General features: G+C 35.3%; 1 protein-coding gene across 1 annotated transcript in view; it reads left to right on the top strand.

The window, feature by feature from the left end:
* Nucleotides 1–21,317, top strand: part of wnk2 (WNK lysine deficient protein kinase 2) — a 174,251-nt gene that overhangs the window by 41,525 nt on the left and 111,409 nt on the right. Inside the window, exons 2-4 of the mRNA XM_059944123.1 lie at nucleotides 4,420–4,592; nucleotides 8,321–8,541; nucleotides 12,258–12,415. Of these exons, the coding sequence (XP_059800106.1) occupies nucleotides 4,420–4,592; nucleotides 8,321–8,541; nucleotides 12,258–12,415 (552 nt within the window). The remainder of the gene's footprint in view (nucleotides 1–4,419; nucleotides 4,593–8,320; nucleotides 8,542–12,257; nucleotides 12,416–21,317) is intronic.

Genomic DNA, 21,317 nt, shown 5'->3' with positions numbered 1-21,317 from the left:
AGGTTTAAAGATGAAGCTTGGGAAAGCGGCACATAGTGGTGAGGTTATTTATAGACTGCAAGAAAATGTGGATAAGCTGTCAGAATGGACTGATGACATTTAATATAGAACTCGTGGAGTGATGAACTGGTTAAAATGGATAATGAAATATATATTTTTAAATTTTTTTTATTGAATTTTCAAATGGGTTACAAAATAGAAGGGAAAAAATATATATCAACCTGCCCCACCTCCCCCCAACATATCCCTATATAGAAGAAAAAGGGAAAAAAAGAAAGAAAAAAAAAGAGAGAGTGCCTGGATATCGGAAGATCCCCACATGCTCCATGGAGTTCAAATTAGCTTTAATGTATATATATGTTTCTTTCCCCAGATGACCAAGAATTTTATCTTTGGATCACCTATACATTTAATCCTAGTTTTTGTAAATAAGGGCACCAAATTTTCAGAAATATATCATATTTATTTCTTAAATTATAAGTAATTTTTTCAAGTGGAATGCAGCTGAAAATTTCATTCTTCCAACGATCAATACTTAAGTATAAATCCGATTTCCAAGTAACTGCAATAGCCATTTTGGCTACTGCCAATGCAATTTTTATGAACTCTTTCTGATATTTGTTCAGTTTGGGTTTCGGTTTTATCCCTTCAATATCACTTAGTAAGAATAATATTGGATCGTGTGGAAGCTGTGTTCCAATAATTTGTTCCAGTAAAACTCTTAAATTTATCCAAAAAGGTTGAATTTTATAACAAGACCAAGTAGAGTGTAAAAAAAAAAGTACCAATTTCTTGATTACATCGAAAACATTGATCAGATAAATTTGAGTTTAATCTATTTATTTTTTGTGGTGTAATATATAATTGATATAGAAAGTTATATTGTACTAATCTTAGTCGAACATTTATTGTATTTGTCATACTGTCAAGACATAATCTTGACCAACTTGTTTAATCAATTTTAATAGTCAATTCAGTTTCCCATTTTTGTCTTGACTTATGAATTCCTTGTTTAATTGCCTGTTTTTGAATCAAATTATACATACCAGAAATCAATTTTAAAATTATTTTTAATTATATAAATACTTACCAAAATTAATTAACATGGACCAAACAGGATTTATTAAAAATAGACAATCGGCAGATAATGTAACTCGGTTACTTAGCATAATTCATTTGGCACAAAAGAGGGAAGAAATGAGTGTGGCAGTTGCTTTGGATGCAGAAAAAGCATTTGATAGATTGGAATGGGATTTTTTATTTAAGGTATTGGAAAAATATGGATTAGGAGTATCTTTTATAAAATGGATTAAAACCTTAAATACTAACCCCAAAGCTAAAGTGGTGACAAATGGCCAAGTTTCAACATCATTTCAGTTAACAAGGTCAACTAGACAAGGTTGTCCATTATCACCTGCTTTATTTGTGTTTGTGATAGAACCATTAGTTGAATTAATTAGAACTGACTCATATTATGGGTTTCAGAGTTACTCAGGAGGAATATAAGATTAATTTATTTGCTGATGATGATCTGATTTATCTAACTAACCCATTGCATTCATTGCGTAAATTATCTTCTAGATTGGAAGAATATGGGAAAATATCAGGGTACAAAATAAATTAGGATAAAAGTGAAATTCTACCCCTTACTAAAGGAGATTATAGTCAATGTCGATTAATAACTCAATTCAGATGGCCAATAAATGATATAAAGTATTTAGGTATAAGAGTTGATGATATAAAGAATTTATATAAACTAAATTATTTGCCATTATTGAAAAAAATTCAAGAGGATCTTGATAAATGGATGATGTTACCAATAACATTAATAGGTAGAGTCAATGCTGTAAAAATGAATATATTCCCTAGATTACAATATTTATTCCAAACACTACCAATACAATTACCGCAGAAGTTTTTTCAAGAGTTAAATAAATGTGTGAGGAAATTCCTTTGGAAAGGTAAGATGTTAAGAATATCATTGGAAAAATTGACATGGAAATTTGACCTAGGAGGGTTACAATTACCAAATTTTACGAATTATTACAAAGCAAATCAACTTAGATTTATTGCATCTTTTTTTGATGAAGATAAACCGGCATGGATTAGAATAGAATTAGATAAAATAGGAGAGAATATACCAGAAGATTTTATATATAAATGGGAATCTAAATGGATACGGGAAAAGAAAGAATCTCCTATACTAAAACATTTGATTGATTTATGGAATAAGATAAATGTTGATGATGAGATAAAGAAATATTTATTAGCAAAGAGACCTTTAATTCAAAATAAACTTATTCCTTTTACAATGGATAATCAACCTTTCTATAACTGGTTTCACAAAGGGATTAGATATATAGGAACAACAACACACACAAAATGCTGGTGGAACACAGCAGGCTAGGCAGCATCTATAGGGATATATAGGAGTCTGTTTTGAAGGAGGTATATTAATGTCATTTGACCAATTAAAGAATAAATATAAAATATCAAATAACACTTTTCTGTTATTTCCAATTAAGGGCTTATTTAAGAGATAAACTGGGTCAAACAATGTAATAGCCGAAACCTAATGAAATAGAAACTTTAATTCATAATGGAAAGATAATGAGATATATTGCAGTGTAAATGGAATGGTTCTAAAAGATGAAAGGTTAGGGGGAACCTTACTGGACAATGATAGAACACTGAGAATTCGGGATCCAAATTTTTTTTAAGGCAAAAAATAATGTTTCACTGGTACAAAATACTGTTTTGGTCACAAATGGTGTATTGGATCCATTTCTGGTCACTATACTTAAGGAAAAATATGAAGGTCCACTTGATAGACTCTAGAAAGATTCCCTTGGAGATGCTAGAATGAGGAATTTTAACTGCAAGACTGATCTGGTGAAAATAGGGTTTCCTCTGAAGAAAGAAACGAGAGAAGATACAAAAGATCACATCTGGTTAATATATAAGAGAGATCAGAAGTTCCCAATTTTGGATGTATGTGCAGCAACTGGGAAATGAGACTGATATGATTGATATACAAGGAATTAGACTTCTTTGTGCCACACCAAACCAGTTCACTTTTGGGTTCAGAGCAACCACTATCCTTCCAGTGATGAATAGAAAGTTTCAGGTTAATTACAGTTTATAAAATCATTTGACCTAAATATATAAATATGAAGGGTCTTGGCCTGAAATAGGCAGCATCTATGGGAAAGAGTAAACAGTCAACATTTCAGGCCAAGACCCTTCATCAGGACTGGAAAAAGATCTCTCCCCGCACCAGAGCAAAAAGGTGTGGGGAGAGAAGGAAGATGTACAAGGGTGGTAGGTGATATATGAAACCAGGAGAGGGGGAGAGATGAAGTTTAGAGCTGGGAAGTTGATTAATGAAAGGGAGAGATCTTGAGAAGGCAGATTCTGATAGGAGAGCACAGAGACCATGGAAGAAAGGAAAAGAGGAGGTACACCAGAGGGAGGTAATGAGCAAATAACTCGATAAGGTGAGGGAGAAATGGGAACAGCGAAGTGGACGAATTTCCGGAAGTTCATGAAATCGATGTTCATGCTATCAAGTTGGAGGCTATCCAGATGGAATATAAGGTGTTGCTCCTCCAACCCAAGTGTGGCCTCATCTCAGCAGTAGAGCCGACCATGGACTGACCTGTCTGAATAGGAAGTAGAGTTGAAATGGGTGGCCACCAGAAGATCCTGCTTTTTCTGGCGGACTTTGTGTTTTTAAATTTTAATAGTATTCATTTTGAATATTGAAAAAAATGCAAATATCAGACTTTCAGAAACATTCGATGGTGATGAAAAGTATGACATCAAAGGTGTGATAGTGATTTGGCTGTCAAAGCATTTCTGGGATGCATATCTGTCAGTTTTTGATGAGGAAGAACTCAGTGTGGAAGGCTTTGCTGATTGGAAACCAACTTTGTGGATTTACTCCAAGTAAATGTGGGTGTAGTAGTGGTGAGCAGAGATGCTTGCCACTCAGTGAGTTGTCTAATAGCAATCTGTGAGCCAAATGTTGAATATCGGTATCATAGGCATCAACTGCAGCTGTATCAAGTTATTAAATAGTTTTTGAAATTTTGGATTGTGGAAACTTAAAGTTCAGTGTTGATTATATTGTCAGTTTTCATTTTAAAATGTGAATATGGAAACTTCTGTTAAGTTGATTTAAAATGTGGAGTGGTGTTTCTATAAATACTGTTTGGAAGGCCAGGTGAAATCATTGGCACACAGCTGGAATGAAACATTTTGACAATTAAATTCATGTGAATATGCATTTGCAGTTGTCAGTATCCAGGGGCTTGTCATAAATGATGTTCATATTGCACATTGCTTAACTCAAATTAAGTTATGATAAGTCATTGTACATTACTCGTATGTTTAGCCTGTTTTGGTTGTTTCATACAGGACAGAAAGCTCGCAAAGGCAGAACGTCAGCGATTTCGTGAAGAAGCGGAGATGCTTAAGGGACTACAGCATCCTAATATTGTTCGATTTTATGATTCTTGGGAAGGTACTCTGAAGGGGAAAAAATGCATTGTACTAGTTACTGAATTAATGACCTCAGGAACATTGAAAACGTAAGTATTTTACCTGAAGTTGTAGATTTGGTGCTGGGAAAAGAATTGTGACATTTTATTAAATTTATTTTATTTAATTCAGAAACAATAAAGGACTGAAATTAACTAGACTTGAAATTCAAAATTGGGTTCTCAAAATTCTAATAAATAAATTTAAAATTCATTTCATAAATACAGATTCTACAGATGCAGGAATTTTTGAAGAACACAAAGTGCTGGAGGAATTTGGCAGGTCATGCAGTGTACACGGAGAAAAACAGACAATCGATTCTTCGGGTGGAGACCTTTAGTTGTGATGAACGGTCTTGGCCTGAAGTGTCGACTGTTTTGCTCTTCTCCGTAGATACTGCTTGACCTGTTGAGTTCTTCCTGCACTTTGTGTTTTAATGTATTAATATTTTTGATCTCTTTTAGATGTTAAAGAAGTTTTTAGTTTACTTGAAGGAGTTGCTGCAAATGTAAAATTACATAACCATTTAATTTTAGTGGGCAGAGTCTAAAGTACCTAGCCAATCTCTCCAGAGCCTTTAAAATCTGACTAATCAAGGGAAAATAATTTATAGGCTTGGTTGACAATTGCAATCCTTAATGTATTGTGGTTAAAGAAGCCTGTATGTTACAAGATATGCAAATTGATCAGTAAAGCAATTTAATTGACATACAGTATAGGCTGATCATACAGAGAAAATGATCAATCTGGAAAAGGAAAATCTAAAAAAAGGTAAGATAAAATTGTGAAATATTAAATTTGATTCTTCCCAAGATGTCCTAACAGATTTACCATCACAGCAACCTGCATGCATGGAAAATACCAATAGCAAATTTGTTTTTTTTTAAACTGAACCCCACAAGGATAAAAGATAACTTTGTTCTTTATCCTCGCCCAAGACAAGGAGACCTTGACACACTACACTGCCAGTGTAAGCAGAGAGATGAAATGATCTCCTCCATTCTCTCTAAGGCGGAACGGAATTTTGCTGCTTTTTCCCTGAGTAACTTCCTCCTTGGGAGAACATAAACAAACAATTATTAATTACTGGCCTCAAGATAAATTTCACAGCAATCAATAACTTCCAGTTATGTAAATTCTTTTACACTAAAACACACACTTAACATGGTCAACATCTGGAAACAAGTAAGGATGTCAAAATGAAAAAGGAGATATGATTTTTGGAAGTTTTGGAGGAGAGAGCATGAAGTCATTTAGGAAAGCAATTCCAGAATTAGAACCAAGTTTGTTAAAAATGTGGCTGCTATTGATAAATCAAAGTGCAAGAATTCAATGAACTAATGATGCTTCACGGGGAGAGAAGGAGAGATGGGGGTGGGGGAAAGAAGTGAAGTTGGTTTTCTGAATGAAAGATGTAAGCACAGCACTTTTAAATGTGTGAGTGAAATTTTAAATGCAATTTACTGAGTGGTGTAATACCAATATAGGTAATTATTGAGGAGTTCAATGTGCTGAAGTTTGTGGAGCAGTGAGGTTGAGAATCTGGCAAGAAAATATTAGGAAAACCTGTCTGGGGCTAAAGCTATATTTTGTTATTGAATCAATTGATGTAAGATTTCAAAGATAGTAGTGGATGGTCTTTTTGTAGAACATGAACCAACAGCTCAGCACATGGGCAAATAGAAGGTTGTAAACAAGTCAGACTGAAATGATGATTATAAAGAGCTTGGAGTTGGTGGCTCGTGCTATGTGAGCAGTCCAAGGTTTAAGGAATGCATAGGAGTAGGATTAGGTATTGTCTTTGTTCATTTATGGCAATAAAGTGCAGGTTTATGCCCATCTTTCCTGAGTCATGCACATGTGCAGTCAAATTAGCACCAACCTATTTTAGTACTGCTCACTTTTCCCAAGTGGGCTTTGTTTCAATTCTGCTCCAACATAGCTCTCTTCCATTGAGAGGATAAGTGGAGCTGGTGTTGTTATCACTTCCTCCTTTAATCATATATATCTGGCAATCTTATTCCTTCAAATCTGCTTGACCTGACTGCTACATTTGGTTAACTTTTATAGTTGTTAAAAAAAAATACCAATTTGAAGGAATTGCGTTTTTGTTTTGACATTGGTCAAACTGACGATACCTGAATTTGCTCTCAGAAACTTGTGGGCAATTGTTTTAAAGGCTCAATGCATGCCTTGAAATAAGAGATTCCTGTGTCGTGTCATAACTTCTGATAAATTACTAGGTTTTTCCTCTAGCTCTTACTGGCCTACAGAGGGAGGAATGGAACAAAAATAATTGGTACCTATAAATACTGCATCTAACCAGTAATGCTGCAAACATTGACCAAGTTTTCTCTGCATTTGGATGAATTTAAAAAAAATTAATTTACTTACATTTTGAACATATGGTGAAATCATTGCAGCAACATTAAAAAAAATCTATGTGATACTAAAGACCTTCGTGCCAGCGTGGCTTTCATCTGAATTTTTTGTTGAAGGCTCCTTCAGTTAAGTATTCTGAGAGATGTGTCTGTTATTAACAGGAAGTTACTTAAATATGACATTTTATTGCTTAAACCCCTTGAAAGAAAAGTAATCTCAATTGAAATGGAAAATAATGACAGCTGGAGTGTAGTTTGTTTAAAATCTAAATAAGGATCTGTGTGGGGGAAAATAAACGGTGCACGTTACAGATCAATTACATATGTTTATATCAGTGGATCTGTGCAACTGAACAATGCACAAGGGATATTTTATCCAGAGGATTGTGAAAGTGCATTACATATGAAGTGTGTCATATGTTAAAGTAATAAATTGGCTGTAATTGTCACCAGGAATACAGATACTGAGTTTTATCATTTTCAGCGTGGATACATTTTCCAGTCATAGTAATGATAGCATATGTTGATTCTTACCTTCATATGGGTGAAGTTGAATAGTTTTCAGATGTAGGTGCATTTTATTATGCTATAAATTTTTTAACTATGTATTTTTATACGATTATCATTAGTCCCTAAATAATGTCAAGTCATTGAATCATTTGAAAACTGAAGTTAATCACTTGTGGCCTATCATACCTGTATAAATCTGAGTTTCTTGGCAGGTGGAGGGGGGGATTAAACTCTAATTGTATTGTCGAATATGTGGTCCCTACTGTGTTTTGATTTTCTAACCCCCTGTCTATTAGGTTTCTACTTAAGCTATTAAGACATTAGCTAAACTTATCGGTGAAGCAGGGCTTTTTCTTGTGTCTCTATCCTAAAGCTTGTTGTGATATATTTGACTTAATATCTACTTGCTGCTCAATGATAAAATTGTCTTTTGAAGTATCAGGGTGACTTTTTTTTTCTCCCTCCCGCCTGCTCTTGCACTCAACTATTCACAATGCCTTAGTCATAGAATGGGCAGCATGTAATGAAACGTTCCAGTATCTGCATTTTTTCTTTTGTATTGTCATTGAAACATAGTGATGATCTGATTACCAATTATTTTGCATATTATATACAGTTTGATGTAAAATTAAAGAGATCATCTGAAAATTAGAAAAAAAGTTTGCAGCAGTGGGAAATCAAAAATAAAAACACAAAATTCTGGAAACATTCAGTTGATCAGGCAGCATGTGTGGAGGAAACAGTATTAACATAATAGAGCAAAAATGGGAATGTTCACCTCCTGTTTGGAACTTTTAAGCTGCATTTGTTAAGATTCCAGAGGTCCTAAATTATTGTTGGAATTTTAATCATACATGATGCTGAAAATGTTTTGTCTTTATTTTCAGATACTTAAAACGATTTAAAGTGATGAAAACAAAAGTTATGCGAAGCTGGTGTCGGCAAATACTGAAAGGCTTATATTTTCTACACACAAGAACACCACCAATTATTCACCGGGATTTGAAATGTGATAATATTTTTATTACTGGACCTACTGGATCTGTGAAAATAGGAGATTTGGGGCTTGCAACTTTAAAGCGTACTTCTTTTGCTAAAAGTGTTATAGGTAAATATTTGCCAGTTCTTTGGTGTAATCTTTGTCATTTTGGAGAAAAAGAATGCTAGATCAAAAAATTCTTGCATTAAGAAATCCAGTTTATTCTGAGTTATGGAATCTGATCAAATTAATATAGTTCATTCTTTGTATTTTTGTCTTGATAATGTGAATCATTGAGATCTTGACTAACTCAAAGTTTTGAATATGGATCATGGTGTTCCTGAATTTGGTTAATTATCTTCTTTTACCAGGAGTATATGTGGGGCATAGGACGAAATAAAGGTAGAATCTGCTTGGTTATCAGATTCGTTTTTTATAAGTTTGTATGCAGGTTTGGTAATCACGTGCTTCTGAATTGTGATTGTGATATTTTTAAAAAAAGGTAGATGATATTTTAGTTAATCCTGGATCTCTTATATTTCAACCAACTGGTGGTTTATTATCATAATTCTGTAAATGGTTAGTGATGTAGTAGGTTGCAGATGGGAAACATGGCACAGACTTTGAGGATAAGCTTTGAAATTTCAAGAGTAATTATCTGTGGGTAAGTGCAAATTTCCTGTAATTTAATACAATAATACCCTGGCTTATGGAAGAACTCAATTACAGAAATCTGACTTAAGGCAAATTCTCCTATAATTTTAAAGATTTAGTTGAAAGTAATAATGTTTTCTTTTACATATCCATGTCAGCTTCCTCTTAATTACATGAGTTACGGTGCCTTGGAAAAGTATTCAACACCCAACCCTTCATTCATATAAATGAGTATTACAACTGGGAACTTTGATCAATTCAACTGAGAATGTTCACTGTGAACCATGTACACTCTCCCTCCATAGTGCTGTCAGAAAAAACCAGGGAAAATTGTAAAGCATGAAAAAAAATTCAAAAATGAAATGTCAGCAATGCAAAGGTATTCATCCCCCTTTACTCAATACTTATTTGAACTACCTCGCAATAGTTCAGTAGTTCCATTTATTATCAGAGAAATGTATACAATATGCATCTTGAAATTCTTTTTCTTCATAGACATTTATGGAAACTGAAGAATGCCCAAAGAATGAGAGACGATTAAAACTTCAGAACCCCAAAGCCCACCTACTCCCCCCTCCCATGCATAAGCAGCAGCAAAGCAACGGTCCTCCCCCAACCCCACCCATTTCCGCAAAAAAAGCATTGGCACTCTCCACCCAAGCATGCAGTTGCAAGCCCCCCAATAAATACCACAATCTGCAGTACAACAAAAACTAATTATTCACTTGACAATTCAACATCTGTCTGTGTTTCTGTCTATTACGGCCAGTAGTAATTTTGGATTAGCCTCTGTTCACTTTGCACAACATGATGGAGCAAGATTTGCCTGTTCCTTCTTGCAAAGTTGCTCAAGCTGTGACAGGTTAGTTGGGAAGTGGCAGTGGACAGCAGTCTTGCTGGAGGTAGCATACTGCTGCTTGTCTGATGGTGTTGGGTTTGCTGACTGCAAAGTTCCAAACCCAAAGACCTTAAACCCTATGCAATATAAATAGCTATGAGTACCCTCATTGAAGGGAGGTTATACTGTAACCATGTAGTCTACAAAGACTAGTTCACTTCCCTGTAGCTTCTGGTAAGATGGTGGTGCATTTGATTGTAGCAGCTTCTAAGGGGTCAACCAAAGGTGGTGGTGTCCTTTTTAAACATATTTTTCATGATCACAGGACATGGACATTAAGAACTTAAAGTACTGCAGTTTTACCCCATCAGTGAATTGCTTTTTGGCGGAAAAAATTGAAGGAGTTGGACTTGGTCTGGATCCTGCTGCTGCCTGTGTCAGGCGTGGAGGAGCTGGCATGTGAAGGGGGATGTGCAGTCTAACAGCAAGTGATCGTCTTGGTCTCTTTTGTTGTAATTGCATACCCTTGTTGGACATTGTTAATATGGAATGCTACAAGTCCGATTCACTGATTTATTGGTGGTGGTAGGAGCAGAGGCAAGAGAGCTGCATGGTCTTAGTCATAGCTCAAGTCACGGTGTTGCTTGTTTACAGCCACCCAGGAGAGAAGTGTCAGTCAGTGGGTTCCACCGGAGGCATTTGGCATTGCGACCAAGGTGGAGTTGGCACTGCCCCCCAGTGTTCACTTGGCAGAAGATGCGCTGTATTGTGTTCAACTGCAGATTGTTGCAACGTTCATGGATTTGGGGTCTTGAACTTTTTTTTTGTGTGTGACTGCATTTTACTGATATGTTATATGCTTGCTATCTTATGTGCTATATGTGCCTTGTGCTGTGTGTGACTTTTGATGCTGTTTTCCACCTTGACCCTGGTGTTACACTGTTCCAATTGTCTACATTAATGGTATTCATTTACTGTTGAATTACAAATGAACTTGAACTGGATTTGCCAGTATCCGCTATTTGAGTGGTGAGTACCTTCCCCCAACAAGGAGGAGATGCTTACAGCTAACAAAGCAGTTTAACCACAGTTCATTTATTTTTAGTGATGCACGTGTAAATCAAGACAAAATTCTTAAAATGCATTTCCATATTACAAAAGACTTCCAAATTACAAATTTTAAAACACGAAGGATTTATAAAACACATACAATTCCTTTAGGCTAAAAAGACATAGTAATGAGTTGCAGATGAGTGAATTGTCTTCTGCAGAAATTGAAGGCAGAAGAATGTATTCAAGTTCACCCTGTCTTTCTGTCATTCTTGATGTTCCTTGGTCATTCCTAATAAAACTGACTACTCTTTGCATATATACTGATTCCCTACCTCTTGGTGACCTCGCATGTATATATTATTTCTAGATACTTTTGTTCAACAGAGGTCGAAAAACATCTGGAGACAGAGCACCCAGTTACCCACAGTTAGTGCTGTGAAGTTGACCCCTAGAGCACACAAAACTGCCATCTATTAACAATCAGCCATTTGATGAGCTAATTGATATTATCAATCTAGTCTGCAAGTGTCCTTGAACTAAATAATTCAGCCATGATGTCTGTTCTGAAACAAGCCCAATTTTAAAAAAAACACTATTGTCTAACACTGCAACCCTTGAGAAATCAGCCCAGGTGCTGTGAATGAGCAGCCTGTGTTCTACAGACAGTGCATTTGTTTACAAAGCTGTCCCTTAAACTTTAAACCAATTATTGTTTGTTATTTACATTAAAAAAATTAAAGACAGATCCCCATTTATGACAAAAAGCTGAACAAAGAATATTGGTTGGAAGCTTATTATAATCAGAATCAACCTTCAGATCTGTAGAACTTTCACCTGTTATATTAAAAGCTGAGTTTGGCAAAAAAAAGTAAGGTCCCCTGGTACTGGACAATGAATATGGATCACACTTGCACATTTTGGATTAATGCAGAATATTTTAACATAGTATACAGAATTAGCATTTCTGGCAAAGTACAGAAATTTATGGTGTTTAAGTTATTTTGTATATTGAGAGTTGACCATCGGACTAATCTTTTATGTTTGCGAATTCCCGTATGGAGCAAACCGCCCTCCAAATTTGCCAGTGTACATGTATAAGTGGAGCAATCTTTTTGCAATATTAAAGTTTGTTAAATATGAACATTTAAAGTTAATTGCCTAGATTTTGAGAATTTAAAAAAAATAGAATTTATTAACTGCATCTCTGGTGTGCATCAAAAATCAGTTATCCCTGATCTACAATTTACTGCTTATTGCCAGCTCCTGTTAGCATGATGCATTTCCTTTTTATTTTCTTCAGGTACTCCAGAGTTCATGGCTCCAGAAATGTATGAAGAACACTATGATGAGTCTGTGGATGTATATGCTTTTGGAATGTGCATGTTAGAAATGGCTACCTCAGAATACCCATACTCAGAATGTCAGAATGCTGCTCAAATCTATCGAAAAGTTACAAGTGTAAGTGTAGATCGTCTAAGTTATTATAACCTTAAATTATTGCCATGTAGCAAATAAATTTGTGGCTAGTTTTCAAGATGATTTAGTTTTACCAGCATATTTTGCTGAATTATGTGGCAATTCTTTTGGTCAAAATATTTTCCACAACGCAATTGCATTTTAATTGAAATTGATTTGTGATCTTAAAAGAACTACAACTATACCAAAGATTCTTATGTTTTCCTTCAGTCTCAAGGTATGTGCAGTCTTTCAATTAGAAAATGGTAAAGCTAGATTAAGTGTTCATAGTTTAACACCATTTTTGATACATAAAATGTAGTAGACCTTGACGTTCTAAGGACATAATTGTATTTTAATGTGAGAGCTTATACAATGCTGCATTTTTAAAGCATGATTTGCATTTTAAAAAAAACTTGCCTTTTGAGTTCTCAACATTTTCTGATCTTGTTTGGAAAAACTCTTTAATTGAATTGCAGATTCTATGTGTTGCATACAACACAGCTGGGTAGGAAAAGAACCAGTTTAATGTAAACTCAACTCTGCAGAATTTTCCAAAATATATCATTAATTTCAATATACTTTTTATAGAAGAAAAACATTTACTTTTCCATTATGGTCCATGAACAATGTTGACTGAATAGAAATATAAATTGCTGGAAATACATAGCAGGTCAAGCAGCATCCGTGGAGGGAGAAACAGAATTAAAGCTTGTGCTTATTAATTTAATCCTTTTTGTTTTACTGATTACTTATTTTATTATCCCAAATTCTAAATCTACTTCAGAATGCCAGTCAATTACCTGAGCTTGCTACTTTAGTAATATATACCTTGAGCTTAACATAATTGAGGTCCAGAAAGCAGTTTTTCCTCTAACAGTCAACATGTCCTCTAAACTTAAGAACTATATTATCTAATGAAATAGCTGCAATATACTACAGAAAATTGTATTGCTAGATTGTCTCTACATGGTGTGAATGATAATGCAAAGGGAGGAAGTTGGTACAGTTATAGAGGGACCATACAAAGACCCAACTGAAGTGTGCATTTAGGTTTCATTACCTCAACTAGTGAAGAATATATTAACCCTGTGGTTCAGTATGAGTTTACCAAATAAATTAATGGATTAAAATATGAAAGAAGGTTGTACAAACAGTCTTTTAGTTCCTTGAGTTTAGAAAGGTGAAGAGCACTTTAAATGTGTTGTTTAATACTGATGAGTTGATTAAAATAACTACAGAGGAAGTATTTTATCTAGTTGATTAAAAATAAACAGAGGATCAATATATTTGATTTTTCTTCAACATTGTTGGTCAGATTATGGAATGTACTTGTCTCAAGACTAAATGGGTAGTTAGTTTTGATTTGTTAGATGAAGAATACAGAGCAGAGCTAGGTAATAAATGTGAAACAAAACTTAATTTGATGCCTACATAGTCTTGAGGCTGTGAATGGCATACTGCTGCCTTAACAAACGTTTTTTTCCAAATAAAAGCTAAACGTTTTCTTGCGTTGACCACTGAAGATAGGATAGAGAAATTTCAAATCAAATTGGACAGCTGAGGGTACAAATCCTGATATTTGACTTTTCCTATTGGTCTCCTTATTTCCTCAAGAGTGGATTAAAGATAGCAATGGGAAAAACTGAATCTGACACATTGTTAATTCTTGGGAGCTTGATAGCAATAAAAGCACATCATTATTCAAGGTATATCTGGAATAATTTTTCCTTGTTGTATTAAATCAGATTAAATTAGCCACTGGATAATAGGAAGCTATGGGAGTTAAATTTATAGTAAAACATTTTCATTTGATGCATGCTACAATAGGTAATTGATTTGATTGAATTTATTAGTGGTGTTTTTTGTTTGAAAGGAAAATGGGTAGTGCTATTAACACCAGCCTGTAGAAGAGTGTTTAGTTTCTTGTAGTTGAGCATTTGGGTAAGAAACCATAATACGCTTTTCCAAATTCTGCAAGCATGAGCCACCCCATCCCATTCAGAACTCATTTTTCAAATTCTGTGATCAGAGAAGAGAATTCACTTAATAAAAAAACATCAAGCCTGTCAATTATGAACTAAAATGCTGACACAATACAACTAACTATTGATTACCAGTTAAATTAATTGATAATTGGTAGTTAGAAAGAATAACACTTAATAAGTTCAGTTTATAAATATATTTTGATTACTATAATAAACTTGCCAAATATTTTATTATTTAAATCTTTACTAAAGGAAGGAATTTGCTTTATGATTTCATAACGTTAGTATTCTACATATTAGGCATGGAAAATCTTTCTGGAGTAAACACCCTGAAAGCTAAAGCATAGTTGAAGGTTAAACAATAGCACTCATGTTTGATCTTTTTTAACATCTGATCACTGGCTTTGAGTGCCATTACAAGAAATAGCTGAAAATCTGTTGAAAAGTGTTGCCCCTTGATCCGCTATTAAATGGCTACATTTGTACCTATTATGTATTATATTTGGCTGCTGCAGAGTGTAGTCAGCTTAAAAAAATATTTCAAGTGGATAATACTAAGTTAATTGTTATTAGTATTGTTTTGTAGGTAAATACAGGGAAGTCTAAGCAGGATCCTCTTAAATAAAAAGTTTGAATTGTATATGGCTGCATACTATGACTAAAACTTAGGAACAATTAAATGTTCTATAGTTTCAAAAATTTTTTTTAACTGACTGAACTAATAAAATTTATATTGTCTAAAAATTGAAATTTGCTAGACTACTTCCTTCTGTGGAGTGATTGAATAGACTAGCCTTTCATTTCCTCAAGTTTGAAAAATGAGAAGGGTTCGCAAGGGGTTTGGGGGAGGTGAAGGTATTTCAAAGTGGATTGGAGGGTTGGGCAGGGAGTTTAGAACTGGAGGTAAAAAAATTTCAGACTAAAGAGTCAGGAATTTAAGAATGAAATCTGGGATTTCTTTTCTGACCATGAATCTACTGATAAGTACTCTCTATCGCTCAGTTGAGTACATTCTGACTTGAGATCGATTAGATTTTTGAGGTACTTGAATGATAAGGGAATATGTTGTGGAATTAGAGGTAGTTTAGCCATGAACCTACTGAATGTCATACCAAACCTGAAAGTTCATATGGTTGATCCTATTTATCTTGCATTCTGGTGTGTCTACTCTTCAATCTGGTGTTTAAATGTAGACTTAAAGCAAGAAAACAACTCAAGTCAAATTCTGTCAGTCAAGTACTATAACTTGTGAAAAATGAAATTCTGGACTTTTATCTGAACACATCCTGAGAATTGAGTTATTGAGCAATATTCACTTCAAAAAGTACTTTATTTAGTGTATAGCAAGAACCAAAAGTGAATCATCTTCTTAAGAAATAAGATCTCTAAATTGCTACATGCATTTCCAACAACTGTGATGCAGTGAAACTCAACGTTCTCCAAAACAAAGTGCAGTTGATTGATAACCAAATTCCTCCATTACCAAAAGCTGATCACTTCCTTTGTGTGCTGTAGGATAGAAGCAATTCTAGAATGCAGTTCTCCATCTCTTAGGGCAGTTCTGGATGGGCATTGAATATTGGCCATTTTAGCTTAAGAATATCAATACTGGATATGAGGCAAATATGTAAATAATTTAACACCTGATTCAGGGAAATTAAAAGAAAATTGTTTGTACTTATTCATTGTGACAAGTGTCAGATTTTCAATTCAATATTGGGGAATTTCTTTGGGGTGCATGGCATTTCCAAAGAGATTGTATTACTCAATGTGAGTCTTGATATTTCCAGTAAAGTGCTAAAACAAAATTTTTTTATAAGTTGAGTATACAGTATCAAAATACTTTGGCAGTTTCTATAACAGTAAACACTAAAGGAAACCCACATCAAATAAAGAAACTTGTTCTGGTTTGACTTGAACATGCATTTTGGGTTGAGTGTGTGACCATTTCTCAGATGTTTTACTTTCCCAAACAGAGGAAGAAAGTTTAAAAAGCTATTATGTACTGTTTGGTGGCACAGTGATCACTAGTATTCCAAATCAACATTTGAAAGTCACAAGTTCAAATACCACTAAGTAACAGTGAAATTTGTAATCTAATTTCATTAATTTGGGGAAGTGTGGGGGGTGGGTGGGTGGGAGACATCAGTTAGCCACCTTAGTGATGACTTCATTAAATAAAATTTCATTAATGACCTTCAGTGAGGACATCACCTTCTTTGCCTAGTCTGGCCAATATGTGACTCCAGACCTACCTTATTGACTTTTCAGTGCTCCCTGATTTGATCTCAGAGAAGGAATAAAACTTTACAGACCATCTGGCATCAAAGTGCCCACCAAATTTGGAAATAAGTCCTAGCCCAGTTGATCTTGCAAAGTCCTCATAAAAGAATGGAGACTGGTATTTAATTTCAACAAACTGAACCATGGACTTATTGAGCAACAAACTTACATAGTTGTATTCAGACAACTGAACCTTGCAGACAATGCACCTGTCTTCTCTGTCACCCTGGGATATATATTGTCTCACCAGCAGGACAAATGCATTAGAGGTGGCAGTGCATGCAGTTACAGGCAAGAGGTAATAGTGTGTTGAGTCCAGACCCATGAGCTATCATAGTCATAAATCAACATAGTGATAAATCTTTTGCCTTCTTTTCTCCCTCACCTAATGAATCAGTACTCCTCTCTGCTGAACATCATCTGAAAGAAGCACCAAAAAATAGCAAGAACTCTTGCATGGATGGATCTCCATATCCCTCAGCAAAGTTTTGCTTGTTTGCTCCATTGCAAACCAAACTACCCAAGTCCTGAAGGAGTATACAGTAACTGAATGAATATAGCTTCAAGAGGGCTGAAGGACTTCCTAAGAGTAGAGTTAGGTATATCTAAAAACAAGGTGCCAGCCTTGAAAAGCTGCTGTTTAATAATAAAATCAACATGCAATGAACAGTTAAGTAATCTCACAACCAATGGGTCTGATCAAAGTTTACCACATCCAGCAATTAAACCGCTTAGGAGACTGTGGCTTCAAGAACATCCCTGTTCTTGAAGATGGCATGGTTCAGCATCTGAGCAATCAAGAAAAGGCTGAAGCATTTGTAAGCTTGATCAGCTGGAAGTGCTTAACAGATGGCCATTTTGGCTACCAGCTGAGATTCCCACTGTCGTAGAAGGCAATTTGCAGCCAAATTACTTATATGATATTTAAAAAGTAGCTGAGGGCACTGAATAAAGCTGGGACTATGGCAACAAACGAAACAGTAGCCGTTGCAGCAATTAGTGTTCATCTTCAAAGTTACTGCAAAACAATTTCATCTAAGTAGCAGAATGCTTCATAGGAGTTTAATATTTTCCTGCTTGTAGTACAGACAAAAATTATATCAACAATACATTAAGTCTTAATGTGTCAAGAATATGCAAGACTCTTGCAAGGTTTTGTAAAATTCAAAATGTACAACTTACCATAGTTGGAGTATTACAATAATATAGAGTGCTCAAAGCAGTTGTAACTATTGTGGCAGTTACATTAGGAAGTCTTCAAAGAAGGAACTTTCAAAAATGATTTGAGATGCTGTCCATATGAATGTTCAGAAAATTAGTCCTCAGAAGAATATGTAAAGGAACCTACAAATGAGCTTGTAATGGGGAACTACAAATCCTGCTCCAGCACCAACTTGTTCTTGTATTTTCCAAGTAAGACATTTCAAAGTGTTCTGCAGAAATGCAGTCAAATGAAATTTGTTGGCACTGTAGTTGATAGTCAGGCAAATGACTATGATTTGAGATAAACTTCAAGGCATTATCATGGAAAGGTGGAAGCAGAATCGTTTAGGGAGGGAGTTTGGGACTTTGATAGCAGAAAACATGTGAGTGGTAGTTTAAGTTTAAATTCTTGAACTTGCTGTAAAGCTTAAGAACTGATATGAAACGGTTAGTAGAAAGTTTCCATTGGAACAATGCAGGAGCCCAAGGAAATGAAGATTAAAGGAGGATTGAAGTATTAAATTGCCATTAAGTTGAAGTCAAACTTAGGTTATTGCTCTGAGATGACCTCAATTCAAGAGAAATTAAGCCTTGTATTTACAGTGTCAACATTCCTTCATGCCAGTATGTGAAACAGAGAAGGGCGTTTACTTGTATTTTGGAAAATTACTACATTGAATTTTTCCTCTACTGTTGAAGCTAAATTAAGTTTATTCTATCATGTATTGCATTGTAAATTGTTAGGTGTTGATGCCTCAGTGTATTTGTAATGTTTCTATTTTATCTTACTCCACTCCTGTTTTGACTGCTTTCATCAGATTCTTCCTAATTTTAATCTTCAGTTTATATATATTTTATAAACTTTGTGGTAAAATCCTTGAAACATTGAGTCTTTATAGTGAAACAGGAGGAGGCAATTCAACCCTTCATTAGGTTCCTTGTTGGCTCTCATAAAAGCAATTCTATAAGTCCCATTTTTATCCTCCTAATTTCCCTGTCCTCCGTAACTTTTTGTATAAAAATTATCATTATCATTTAGGGCCATTAAATGCTATTGATTGCACTACCAAAATGTTTGTTCTTGCAGTTATGTTTTGCACATCAATAGCTTTCAGCCAATGTCCTAGGGTATCCATCACAGCTGTGTAGTTTTCTTGTAGATCTGTAGAAGCTTTTCTATTTCACTGTCACTAGCTCTAAATCCAAGGCTTGCTCCTTAATAGCATTGTGGGAGCAATTCCACAAACATTCTGTTTTGGTTCAGAAATGGAGTTTATGATCATTGCAGACAATTAAGGATGGCAAACAAGTACTGTCTTTGCCATTGAAGCCTGCATCACATTGGATTTTAAACTCTGCAAGGTTAGCAATTTAATTGGGTTTCATTAATGTTTTTGTATGGTGTATCTATAAGACCATAAGATATAGGAGCATATGTAGGCCATTTGGCCCATCGAGCCTCTGCCATTCAATCATGGACTGATACAATTCTTCCAGTTATCCCCACTCCCTATGCCCTTTTATGGCCTGGCTAATCAAGAACCTATCTATCTCTGCCTTAAATGCATCCAATGACTTGGCCTCCACTGCTGCTCGTGGCAACAAACTCCACAGATTTACCACCCTCTGACTAAAGTAATTTCTCCACATTTCTGTTCTAAACAAACATCCTTCAATCCTGAAGTCATGCTCTCTTGTCCTAGACTCCCCAACCATGGGAAATAACCTTACCATCTCTAATCTGTTCAGGCCTTTTAACATTTGGAACGTTTCTATGAGATCCCCCCCCCCCCCCAATCTCCTGAACTCCAGGAAATACAGTCCAAGAGCTGCCGGACATTCCTCATACGGTAAGCCTTTCATTCTTGGAATCGTTCTCATGAATCTTCTTTGAACCCTCTCCAATGTCCATATATCCTTTCTAGAATGACCCCAAAACTCCACTTAATACTCCAAGTGTGATCTCACAAGGGCCTCAACATCACATCCCTGCTCTTCTATTTTATACCTCTGGAAATGAATGGCGACATTGTGTTCACCTTTTTCACCACTGACTCAACCTGGAGGTTAACCTTTAGGGTATCCTGCACAAGGACTCCCAAGTCCCTTTGTGTCTCTGCATATTGAATTCTCTCCTCATCTAAGTAATAGTCTGCCTGTTTATTTCTTCCACCAATGTGCATGACTGTACACTTTCCAACATTGTATTTCATTTGCCACTTTGCCCATTCCCCTAAACAATCTAAGTCTTTCTGCAGGCTCTCTGTTTCCTCGACACAACCTGCTCCTCCACCTATCTTTGTATCATCGACAAATTTAGCCACAAATCTATTAATCCCGTAGTCCAAATCTAGTGGTAGTAGTGAATTGATACTGTATTAGTTCAAGATTGTATTAAGCTTGTAGGCTTTAAGCATCTTGTATCCAGTTTCTGCCAGTTAGGTAACCTATATTATGCTTTGAGGCTAGTAAGCCTCTAACACATTTCATTGTTATCTAATATATTTAGTTTGATACTTTATGTTCTATTCTCAAGTTTATTTGATTTGGTATTTAACCTTTTAGTTTTTCCTAATGGAATTTGCCTGTTTGTGCAATATGGGTAGTCATTAACTGTGGGCTTGAGGTGCACATCCTAGATTTCTGGCAAAGCAAACTATTTGCAAAATGCATCGGAGATTTTATATAAAAATGAATACATCTCAAAATGTCTTTCCAGTTTTGGATTCATGAGAAAATGGTTTGGAATTGAGCCCACATGCTTGGGTATGCATTTGTAGTAGTCAATATGCTGTGCAATGCAGTATTGTGTAGAGATGAATTAACAATTTCCCTTGGGAGTTATTAGTTGCAAAATTTAAGTGGACATTCAGTCAGGTGGAAGGAAAATAGGCAAAAATGATGGTCTATGATAGAAGCAATGACATTGTCTGAAGGGCATTAACTGGAATTCACGTCTAAATGAGTGATGATTTCAAGGGGTTCAAGATGATTTCCTCTGGCTGACCCGAACCCTCTCCCCCCCCCCCCCACCATGCAGTGTATTAATGGGCATAGAAATAGAAAAATCTGCATGTGAGTGTATTGCAGAAGGAATTATTTATATTTTTGGGCATTGGCACTGGTTCTGGTGGAAGAGGCATCCTTGTGGGATTTAAATGCTATACAGCAATATCCTGTAATTTAATTAGATTTTGAAATGTTTGTACCAGTCTATAGAGAGGTAAATGAACTTCTTGTGTGTATGTGTAGCCTTACTTATAAAAAGGAAAAATAGTTTAAACAATTGTAAATATAACTATATAATTCCTATGGTGGGGTATCCAGAACTGAAGAGCACAACCTCAAAATTGGGGGTGACCTTTTAGAACAGAGGTGAGGAGGAAGTATTTTTAGCGAGGGAGTAGTGAATCTGTGGAATGCTCTGCCAC

This window comes from Hypanus sabinus, chromosome 19 (assembly GCF_030144855.1).
Source record: "Hypanus sabinus isolate sHypSab1 chromosome 19, sHypSab1.hap1, whole genome shotgun sequence".
In the NCBI taxonomy this organism is placed as follows: Eukaryota; Metazoa; Chordata; class Chondrichthyes; order Myliobatiformes; family Dasyatidae; genus Hypanus; species Hypanus sabinus.
The sequence above is the reverse complement of the archived record's forward strand: the minus strand, read 5'-3'. Positions and strand labels throughout refer to the sequence as shown.